General features: G+C 32.3%; 3 protein-coding genes across 3 annotated transcripts; all 3 read right to left on the reverse strand.

Moving 5' to 3' along the window:
* Positions 1 to 4,552: 4,552 nt before the first annotated feature.
* Positions 4,553 to 5,190, reverse strand: LOC125862013 (classical arabinogalactan protein 5-like). Its single transcript, XM_049541980.1, has one exon. The coding sequence runs from the start codon at positions 5,089 to 5,091 to the stop codon at positions 4,705 to 4,707; it is 387 nt and encodes a 128-aa protein (XP_049397937.1). The 5' UTR covers positions 5,092 to 5,190; the 3' UTR covers positions 4,553 to 4,704.
* Positions 5,191 to 7,435: 2,245 nt separating this feature from the next.
* LOC125862014 (classical arabinogalactan protein 5-like) lies at positions 7,436 to 8,072 on the reverse strand. The gene has a single exon (XM_049541981.1). It carries the CDS (start codon positions 7,964 to 7,966, stop codon positions 7,583 to 7,585), a length of 384 nt encoding a protein of 127 aa, XP_049397938.1. The 5' UTR covers positions 7,967 to 8,072; the 3' UTR covers positions 7,436 to 7,582.
* Positions 8,073 to 10,933: 2,861 nt separating this feature from the next.
* Positions 10,934 to 11,601, reverse strand: LOC125862012 (classical arabinogalactan protein 5-like). Its single transcript, XM_049541979.1, has one exon. The coding sequence runs from the start codon at positions 11,511 to 11,513 to the stop codon at positions 11,103 to 11,105; it is 411 nt and encodes a 136-aa protein (XP_049397936.1). The 5' UTR covers positions 11,514 to 11,601; the 3' UTR covers positions 10,934 to 11,102.

Below are 11,601 nucleotides of genomic sequence, written 5' to 3' on the forward strand. Positions count from 1 at the left end.
TTTTGATCTTATAGTTCATGGATCAAAATATAGTGTCAGCGTTGTACAAATGAATCATTGTGTGAAAGTATAATTGTAAGATATAAAGTGCAGTTTGTGCCTCGGGGCATAAAGGGGATTTCGCAAAAATCTCGACATTATTAAATGGAGATATATTCTCTAGTGGTGGATGCAATGAGACTTGTTTCAGTCTGACAATAGATGAAATACTTGAATATGCATAATGAATGATTATTATGTCTAACTAGACGATGAAGGTTATATGAAAATCCTTGAAGGATTTAAAAGGTCTTAAAGCAATTCTATTGAGTACCCAATAGTTTTGAGACTGCTTAACACAGAGAAAAAAAATCTTTTTGATCTCATGAAAATGATTTAAAATGTCATGTATTAGTGCAATTGGTGCACTTACAGATTGTTGGTTATGCAAATGCTAGAAGATTGTTTGATATACATAACGAAAGTTATGTGAAAGGATTGTTATATTATCATTCAAGTTATGACAATAAACTAACAAAGTAAGTGACTCAACACATAAAAGATGTGTGATTTTCTTTCAGAAGAAAAGATGAGCTTCAATAAAATTGAAATGATCAATCCCCGAGTCAAAAATGATTTGATTATGTAGATGCTGAATATTTATTTGATCTGCATAAAGCTCGATCGAAAATATAATGGACTATTATTTACATATGGGACACAATAATATCTTGAAAATTCAAAGAATCACATTAGTAATCACTTCTTCAAATCATGCAGAAATAATATTGATCTATGAATTAAGTCGGGAGTGTGTTTGGTTGGAATCATGATCTATCATATTCAGAAAATATGTGATTTTCTTTTAAAAAGGATATTTCAGCCATCATATTCGAAAATAATATATAGCTCAATTAAAGGGAGGATACAATCAAAGGAGATCGGACAAAACATATTTCACCAAAAGTTTTTCACACACATGATCTTCAACAAAATAGTGAGATTGACGTTCAAAGACTCATTCAAGTGATAATCTTGTAAACTTATTCACTAAGGATTGCCAACATCAATATTTGAGAAGTTGTGATATAAGATTGTAATGCATCGTCTCCGAGATATCAATTATATCAGGGGGAGAAAAATACGCGTTGTACTCTTTTCCTTAACCATGGTTTTATCCCAATTAGGTTTTCCTGGTAAGGTTTTTAACGAGACAACATTCAAAGCGTATTAAAAGATATGTGTACTTTTTTTCCTTCACTAGGATTTTTTCCCACAGGATTTTTCCTAGTAAGATTTTAATGAGGCATATTTTCTATGGACATCCAAGGAGGGAGTGTTATAAACTATTATAGTGTGGATGTCCACTACACCAAGAAGTTACTCTCATTCATTATCTCCATTACTTTCCTCCATTATGAAGATAACCATAACCTCCAACTTTATAACCATTATTCTTATAACATTTCACTTCCATAACCTCCTCGATTATATTCATGTTAATGTCATGTTTATGACTAACCTTTTGTATGCCTCTTTGTTACACTATAAATAGATGCATAAGGGTTCATATTGTATACACTTGAAGATTTGGATAATGTTTTGAAGAGTTGGAATAATAAGAAAAGTTTTCATCTCTTGCCTCCCTATTTCTATTGATTTCATCTTCTATATTTCTTGTCTTATTTTGCTTTAATTTTACAACAGTTTTCGTTACGATTGGTTTTCTTTTCTTCAAAATTCACCATCCTGAAAAAGGGAATAAGACTGCGCATATATTATCTTCTTCAAATTTTACTTATAAATTATAGAGTTAAAAGTCAAATATACACTTAAGCAATCCATGTTTTTGAGTTTTACCCTACACTGTGTGGAGCGTGAGAAACACACATGAAATATCACTCGTAATAAGTTTAACGTGATTTATTCGAGAAGAGTTAACATAATGTATATATGTTAGGAGTCGTATGGTGTGAGGATAATAATAAATAGTCCTGTGATAAAAATGTGGTGTCTTGTTTGGTTGTCATGTTTAGGGTAACTTATCCCACCATTTATACCATAGTGATAGAAGTTATCCCATATACATGGTGGGATAAGTTATCCTAGGATAACTATCTCAAGATAATTAATCCTGGGATAACTTGTTCCTAACTAAACGATCCATTATTACTTATTAGTGAACGACATAACACTTATTGATGAGAGACAAAGATTATGATAGGTTGGAGGTTTGGAGATAAATTTTGGAGTCCAAAACATTCGAGTTAAGCATGACCAAAATGAAATATGAAGTACAAATTAAGTGTTGTGTTGGATGAAACTGGCATAGAAGTAAGTCTTGTCACATAGACTATTTCTGAGAGATTTTTTAAAGTATCTTGGGTTCGTAATTCAAGAAAGTGGGACATCGATGACGATATCACACATTACATTGCGGTAACATAGATGAAATGGAGGCTTGCCTATGAGTCTTGCGTGATAATAAGATATCACCTAAACTCAAGGGTGGATCTATATGTATGTGTGGGGGTTCCACGGCACCCAGTAATCTCGATTAAAACTTCGTATATATTTGTGTATATGTATAATAAATTGTTATAAATTAAATTTGCCACCCATTGAACAAAATGGTGATAGGTACCGTTGGCAAAAGAAACGGATTCCTCACCCGCAATGCGGGTTCAATCCTCACTCTCAATATTATTTTGTGGATTGCTCTCGTGTGAACTGAAAGGCTTCTCAGCTCTTTCTTTCTTTTTTTCCCTTTTTTTTCATCAGTTCTTATTTATTTGCTACTATTCTTTATTTATTCAAATTGACTCTCTCTTTTTGTAATTAGTTCTTAATTTTTTTAATTTTCTCTTTCACTAATTATTGATCTCTTGATATGAGTATTACGTGTGTATCCTTTATTAATTAATGAGTATTGTATTATGAACGTCACATAAATATTACTACGAATATATTTAAATTGTTTTTTTTTTCAAAAAACATAAGTTTTAAAAAATGATGAATATTATTATGTTAGAGTACTTTTAATTTTAAGGTTCTTCCGATCTTCACGTTCTTGATAAGTAAGATGGTTGGGTTGAAACAAATTTGTATTCTTTCTCTACTATATATATGCAACAACACATAAGGACAATGAAATATGAATATATTAAGTTAACACTATTAGATGGTTTATACAAATTCGAATTTTAGTGAGAATTTTTTTTTTCCTGAGAATAAGACCTCTAATTCAAAAAAATAATAAATGGAATTGTTTAGTTATCTCTAACTCAGAATGTCTAAAAGAAAATATTACTAACATGCATGTTTAATTAATTTGTTTCATAAAAATCGAAAAAGATAAATAACTCGAATTGTAACCCAAAATTAAAGGAACCGACTCGTTTATCTTATTTGGGCGATGTGGCATCCACGACCTCAAAATCCTAGATCTGCCTCTGCCTAAACTTAAAAGTAAGTTTTACAGAGTGATGATTAAACCATCCTTTTACGTATAGGGTGGAATGCTTACCAATCAAGAATTTACATGTTCAGGAGATGCATATTGCTTAGATAAAAATGTTGAGATAGATGTGTGGATATACTAGAAACGACAAAATTAGAAATAAGATTATCCGGGGGAGGTGAGAGGTATGAGTAGCCTTTGTGGCGGACAAGATATGGAAAACAAAACTAAGATGAATTAGACATAGAAAGAGGAGGTGCGTAAACATCTAATAAGGCGGTGCAAGAGGCTGATGTAGGAGATATACGTAGGATTAGAGATAGACCAAAAGTATTGAAAAAAAGCTAATTAAATAAAGACATGATATAACTTTATATTACCAAGGACACCTAGATAGAATGAAGTAGAGACCATGCAGGGGTAGAGTTTGTTTTGTCTTAGTTTTGTTATCTATTATCATATTCATATATTGTGTATTATATTTCAATTATTGTACTACTTTATCGTTGTTATTAGGGGTGTTAAATGGGCGGGTTGAGTTGAAATTAGAGATATTAAAATGGGTTGAAATAGAAATCGAGTTGGGTCTTGACCCGTTCAATTTGGCCCGATTAATCTCAATAATTTTAACATAGTGATATTTAACTTTTATAATCACTATTCAAATTTCTGATGAAGATTTTTTTTAAAAAAAAGTAACAAATTGATAGATAAATCCTAAAATAAGTTAAATAGATAATAATTGATACCTTTACTATATGAACATATCTTAGTAAAGAATTTTAAAACGGGTTGAAATTGGAGATTGAATTAAGCTCAATTGAGAATTCTCTTATAATGAGTTAGACTTGAATGGATTGAGATTGAACTAAATTCAAATTATCTTGAGCTCAACCCTTAAAATTTTGATGAATTGGACAGGTTATCTAAGTTTGAGTTCATTTTTGACGCCCCTACTTGTTATTATACTTTCTTTTGGTTATGTTAATTAATTGTTGTTAATAAATTCCTCGTAGCTCAAAGAGGAATAAACAGAGACGAACACTCGCATAGTCGCGTTTATGCTTGCTCAATTCAAAGTTCAAACAAACAAAGTCCAATGAGGAAATCATCATAATAATAATAATGCTCTCCATAAATAAATAAAGAATTCCGTAATAGTATTCAACAATAACAATATATATATAATACAAATAAATCAGCTACCCTAACTCCATCAATTCCGGCGAATGAAAAAAACGCAAAATATTTCACAGATCAGAGATTTAGAGCATCAAAGCAGCAGCAAAGACAGCTACAACAGCAGATCCGGCAGCTGCGACTCTGTTCAAGGAAGCAGAGTTAGGAGAATCAGTAGGAGCGGCGGCAATGGATGGAGGAGAAGCAGCACCGGAAGGAGACGACGCCGGAGTCTCGACAGTTGGTGGAGCTGGTGGAGATGCCAATGGAGAAGATGCAGTAGTAGGAGCATTTGCAGGAGCAGAGACAGGTGATGTTGACGTAGTTGAAGGAGGAGTCGCCACCGGTGGTGATGCTACCGGTGCCGGTGAAATCTTCGGAGAAGCTGCCGGAGATGCTCCCGGTGCTTGTGCGAAAGCAGATCCAGCGATAAACGCCAACATTAGAGCAATAATCACCTTTGAGTATGCCATTATAGTTTTTACGAATGGGATTTTCGAGTGAGAAAAGTGGACTAAGCACAAACAGAGGAAATGGAAATTTGAGTTGTGGATACTTTTGATTTTGAAGAAAAGGAGAGGAGAAGAGTGTATTTATGGGTGGAAAAATGAAGATTTAGATTAGTAGTAAGTCGGTTTAGAATTGAAAATAGCACTCGTAATTAGTAGTTGACAACTCAACCACAGAAGATGTGACTGAGTCCAAGCTGGTTACATTTTTGTTTGCGTGTGAAGAGATATAAATTATTCTAACAAAAAATTGTTTGAATATTTCTTTGTACAACTACTTTTCAAATTTGATTTCTTATAAAATTTTGAATCTATACTATTAGCAAAAAATATGGTTTCCGTTATGACTGGTTTTCTTTTCTTTAAAATTGAAGGGATAAAATTGGGTACATATTATCTTCTTTAAATTTTACTTATAAATTATAGAGTTAAAAGTTAAAAATATATTTAAATTATCTGTATTTTTGAGTTTCACACCGTCAATATTTGGATTGTGAGAAACACACATGAAATATCACTTACAATGAGATAACGCGATTTATTCAAGATTAGTTAAAATGGTGTATATATGTTACTTACTCCCTCCGTCCCTTTTTAGTTGTCCACTTTAGAAATGACACACAGATTAAGGCAACAATGATTAGCACAGTGAAGTTACAATTTTACCCTTATGACAATTTTTCACTTCAAAATTACAACCACTTATTTGAATTCAAGTGAAATAAATTGGAGGGAAACAACATACACTTTTACAATTTTCAAGAAGTGTAAATAAGGGTATAATAGGAAAAAATTTGTTGTTCTTTCTTGATTTGTCAAAATGGACAACTAAATAGGGACAACTAAAAAAGGAAATATGGACAAGTAAATAGGGACGGAGGGAGTATTACCAATTAGTGGACGGCATAACACTTATTGATGAGACACGAGAACAAAGTTTATGATAGATTGGAGGTTTGAAGACAAATTTTGGAGTCCAAAACATTCAAGTTGAGCATGACCAAAAATGAAATATGGAGAAAAAATTCAGTGTTGCGTTGGATGAAGCTGACATAGAAGTAAGACTTGCCACATGGACTATTTCTAAGAGAGAAAATTTTAAGTATCTTGGGTTCGTAATTCAAGGAAATAGGGACATCAATGATGATATCACACATCGCATTTGGGGTGATATTGATGAAATGGAGGCTTGTCTCTGAGTCGTTTTACAAAGTGATGGTTAAACCGTCCTTTTCGTATAGGGTGGAATGCTTACCAGTCAAATTTACATGTTTAGGAGATACATGTTGTGGAAATGTGAATGTTGAGATAAATGTATGGATATACTAGGAGTGACAAGATTAGTAATAAGGTTATCCAAAAAAAGGTGAGAGTACCCTATGTGGCACAAGCACTACTAAGATAAATTAGACTGTAGACATTGAAATTTTGTAGGACTCTACAAGACGTGTTCAATTTGAGATGGAACTCTACAAGGTGTGTTTAATTCCAATTAGAATTCTAGGAGGCTACTCAACCTTAAACTTCGGTTCATGTCTATATAAAGAGTACTATACTTTCTTGAAAAGGCATCTCAAATATTTCACAAACTCATGAAATATTCATAAAGAGATCAAATCCAAATCATCTTAATTCGAGAAATACGCCACTAACGGTCCTCGAATTATGAATATCAAGTCCAAATCATCATAGTTTGAGAAATATGCCACTAATGGCTTTCAAATTATGTAGATCAAGTCCAAATCATCCTAGATCGAGAAATACGCCACAAACAACCCTCGAATCAATGAATAAATATCTTATGAGAGAAGATCAAGAGATCAACAGAATTATACCCGCAATCTTGATGAATAAAATTATGTTTCTTCATTTTTTTTGTAATTGCAATTTATTTTTTGTCACTTTAAAATTTGTTGCAAACATAATCATACGAAGAGGAGGATGCGGAAACACCCACCAAATAAGGCGATGCAAGAAAGCCCAAAAAAAGTTGAAAAAAATAAGATAATTAGACAAGACATGATACAACTTTATATTACCAACCACATCTAGATAGAAAGGAATAAAAAGCGCGTAGGCTAGAGTTTGTCTTGTCTTACTTTTGTTATCTATTGTCATACTCATATATTGTGTATTATATTTCGTTTATCATACTATTTTATTTTATTGTTGTTATCATAAGTTCTTTTGGTTATATTTATTGTTGTTGTTAATAAATTCCTCGTCGCTGAAAGAGGAATAAACAGAGACGATCATCACTCGCATAGTTGCATTATATGCTTGCTTAATTCAAACAAAACAAAGTCCAAAGAGGAAATCATAATCACATTGCTCTCCATAAATAAATAAAGAATTCCGTAATAGTATTCAACAATAACAATATATAATACAAATAAATCAGCTACCCTAACTCCATCAATTCCGGCGAATGAAAAATATTTCACAGATCAGAGATTTAGAGCATCAAAGCAGCAGCAAAGACAGCTACAACAGCAAATCCGGCAACTGCGACTCTGTTCAAGGAAGCAGAGTTAGGAGATTCAGTAGGAGAACCTCCGGGAGCGGCAGCAATGGATGGAGGAGAAGCAGCACCGGAAGGAGACGACGCCGGAGTCTCGACAGTTGGTGGAGCTGGTGGAGATGCCGATGGAGAAGATGCAGTAGTAGGAGCATTTGCAGGGGCAACGATAGGTGGTGTTGATGTTGTAGGAGGAGGAGTCGCCACCGGTGCCGGAGAACTCTTCGGAGAAGCTGCCGGAGATGCTCCTGGTGCTTGTGCGAAAGCAGATCCGGCGACGAATGCTAACATTAGAGCAATAATCACCTTTGAGTATGCCATTATAGTTTTTAAGAATGAGATTTTTGAGTGAGAAAAGTGGAAGTAGCACAAACAGAGCCTTAGAGGAAATGGAAATGTGAGTTGATTGTGATAAATTGAGAAAGAAAAGAATGTATTTATAGGAGTGAAATATGGGGAGTCGGTTTAGCAAAAAAAGGTAAAGTGATTTAATTATAATTATTAGTTGACAACTCAAGGACGGAGGAAGAAAACAGGAAATGTGACTTGAGTTTCCAGCTGGTTGTATGTATTTTTTCTTAGCGTGTAAGAGATAATTTTTTCTAGAAAAATAAAATTGTTTGAATGTTTCTTTTGCAAGTAGTACTTTTTATTATTCTATTTCATTTTTTAAAAATTAAACTATTTAAGTTTGTTCGGAAATTATGCATTTGAAATCTTCAATTTTTTGAAATGAAATTTATATATTTATAAAATAAAAAAAAAAAAAAGATTAATAAAAAACTTACCATAAAAATTGACTTATATGAATTTCAAGATCCGAAATATATTACAAACGAACGAAAATATTTGAAATTTATCTTTATAAACTCTTCTAAAAAGCATTTTGAATATTTTTTCGGAAAAAGAATCTAAAGGACAGAATTTTAATTATTGGCAAACATTATGGTTACCGTTATGATTGGCACGTTCTAGTCTGGCTAGCGGCTATTCGTTTATGCGTTGGCCACCTAAAAAAGGAGATGGAAGATGTTCAGATAGCTAGCTTGTAAAATATGTAAACTATCTAAAATATTTTGATATATTTTTTAGTTTAATTTTAAGATTCAATTTAATAACGCGTTAAGATAAATCATACAAAAAAGGAAATATTAATTTATCATGATAAAATGTTAACTATAGGAATTAGGAAATATTGCACTCATGGTTAGGATTTAAATTCTTATGAATTCAGTCTTTTAATATTGAACTCACTAAAGGTTATCTATTATACAATGTCAACCACTTCTTGATAAAATGTTGGGTAAATTACATAAATCTCATAGTTTTAATATGAAATTACAATTTATCCCTAATAAATTTCTAATTTAATTAATTTCTTAAAAATTAAAAATTAAAAAAATTGGATACAATAATTGAAGCTCGGATACATTAATTACTGTCTCGGATACATTAAAAAATAGCTCGGATATATAATATGTAGCTCAGATACATTAAATACTGGCTCGAATACATTAGTATGTAGCTCGAATACATTAAAAACTAGCTCGGATACATAATATGTAGCTCGAATACATTAAATATTGGCTCGGATACATTAAAGAAATAAGAGATTTTAGAAATTTTTAAAAGTAATACGGGATAATGGAAATAAGTAAAACAAAAAATGTGTATTTCTGTAATTTGTCCTAAAATGTTAGGAAGAATCAATTGTTGGACCACCAAGTTCCTAACTTATGCAGGAAGGGAGTTGCTAATCAAGTCCGTCTTGTTCATACAAGTGTATTGGTCACATTAAGATGAAAGTTTTATTTTTAAGTTAAATAAGATGAAAATTTTATTTTTAAGTTAAATAAGATGAGAATTTTATTTTTAAGCTAAATAAAATGGAAGTTTTATTTTTAAGTTAAATAAGATGAAAATTTAATTTTAAAAACAAATGGCACAATCATGAAAATGTACACACAAAATTTTTTAAGCTAAATAAGATGAAAAATTTATTTTTAAAAATGAATAACTAAAATTTTCAAAGAAAAAATAAAATAAAATAAAATAATATATATATATATATATATATATATTTTGTAAATAAACAACTTATTCTTAAAAATTAAGCAATGAATATAAGTTCGAATATGATAAACCAAACAAGCAATAAAAACTAATTTCAGTATAACTAATCACATCATAACTTATCCCAATATAATGTATTTCAATAAAATAAATTCCAGCATAACTTGAATTCAAATCAAACGGCACCTTAACATTATAGGTGGTTCAAATCTATTATTTAGTTAAATTTTAATATTTTTTTACATACAAATTTACACTTTAAATTGAAAGTTATGGATTTAATACATCCCTGCCTGATTATTTATGATTTATCAAAACATGTTTAAACCAATCGAATCAAGCAACAACAACAACAACAACAACAACCCAGTGAAATCCCACTAGGTGGGGTCTGGGGAGGGTAAATAGTACGCAGACCTTGCCACTACCTCGTGGAGGTAGAAAGGCTGTTTCCAAGAGACCCTCAGCTCAAGAGCATCAGATCTAAGTGACAGGACCAATCGAATCAAGCAATACCAAAAATTGATTATTAAATTATTAAATAAAGCTGTAGACTCTTATATAGATTTATAATCATTTTAAATAATTAGATCACTTTTAAATTTTATAAAAACAATACAAATAATATTTAACTATATTATATAAATTTATGTGTAAAATATATCACAATAACAAATATTTAATGTAGTTTATAAGTGGAGTGAGCATAATCTAGGTAATTAAAGTGAAGAATTATGGTAAATACTAGTATAGAAGATATGATAAAATATTTTTTAAAAGTAACTACACCAAAAAAAATTGTGATAATCAAAGTACAAAATACTAACATGAATTGTTGTGTGCACTGTGGGAGTGTTTCACCTTAATCAGAGGTTTCAAATTCAAGCCTGGGTATGGAGAAAATTATGTTGGGAGCGCCACCCCCGAATGGGCTCTGCATAGCGCGATTCAAAATTAGTCGAATCTTCAATGTGAGCTCCGGACACCAGATGGAAAATCAAAACCAAAAAAAAATATTGTTCTCGTATGATTTAAATCTTTATTATTTTAGTACACATTTTTTGAGCTCCATATTCATTAATATCATCGAACCAAAAGTTAGAAATATAGGAATGGTATTCATAAATGTGAAAGTACTTGCCTAATTTCATAGTCATTCGATGCTCTTTATTTTCAAAATAAAATAAAATTCGGAATTTGAGAACTCTCAATAAATAATATAAAAATTCCCGTAATAATATTTAACAATAAAAATATATAGTACAAATAAATCAACAGCAGAACTCAAAACTCAAAAAGAATTGGTAACAAAAACAGTGGAAAACAAACCCTAACTAATCAATTCCGGCGAATGCAAATGCCAAATATCTCACAGATCAGAGATTTAGAGCATCAAAGCAGCAGCAAAGACAGCTGCAACAGCAGATCCGGCGACGGCGACTCTGTTCAAGGAAGCAGAGTTAGGAGATTCGGTAGGAGAACCTCCGGGAGCGGCGGCGATGGATGGAGGAGAAGCAGCACCGGAAGGAGACGACGACGGAGTCTCGGCAGTTGGTGGAGCTGGTGGAGATGCTAATGGAGAATCGGATGGAGAAGATGCAGTAGTGGGAGGATTTGCAGGGGCAACGATAGGTGGTGTTGATGTAGTAGGAGGAGGAGTCGCCACTGGTGGTGATGCTACCGGTGCCGGAGAACTCTTCGGAGAAGCTGCCGGAGATGCTCCTGGTGCCTGTGCGAAAGCAGATCCGGCGACAAACGCCAACATTAGAGCAATAATCACCTTTGAGTATGCCATTTTAGCTTTAAGGAGAAAGGAAAGTGGAAGAAGCACAAGGAGGTTTAAGGGGTGGAGGAAATGGAAATATGAGTTGTGATTACTTTTG

Source organism: Solanum stenotomum, chromosome 4 (assembly GCF_019186545.1).
Source record: "Solanum stenotomum isolate F172 chromosome 4, ASM1918654v1, whole genome shotgun sequence".
NCBI lineage: Eukaryota > Viridiplantae > Streptophyta > Magnoliopsida > Solanales > Solanaceae > Solanum > Solanum stenotomum.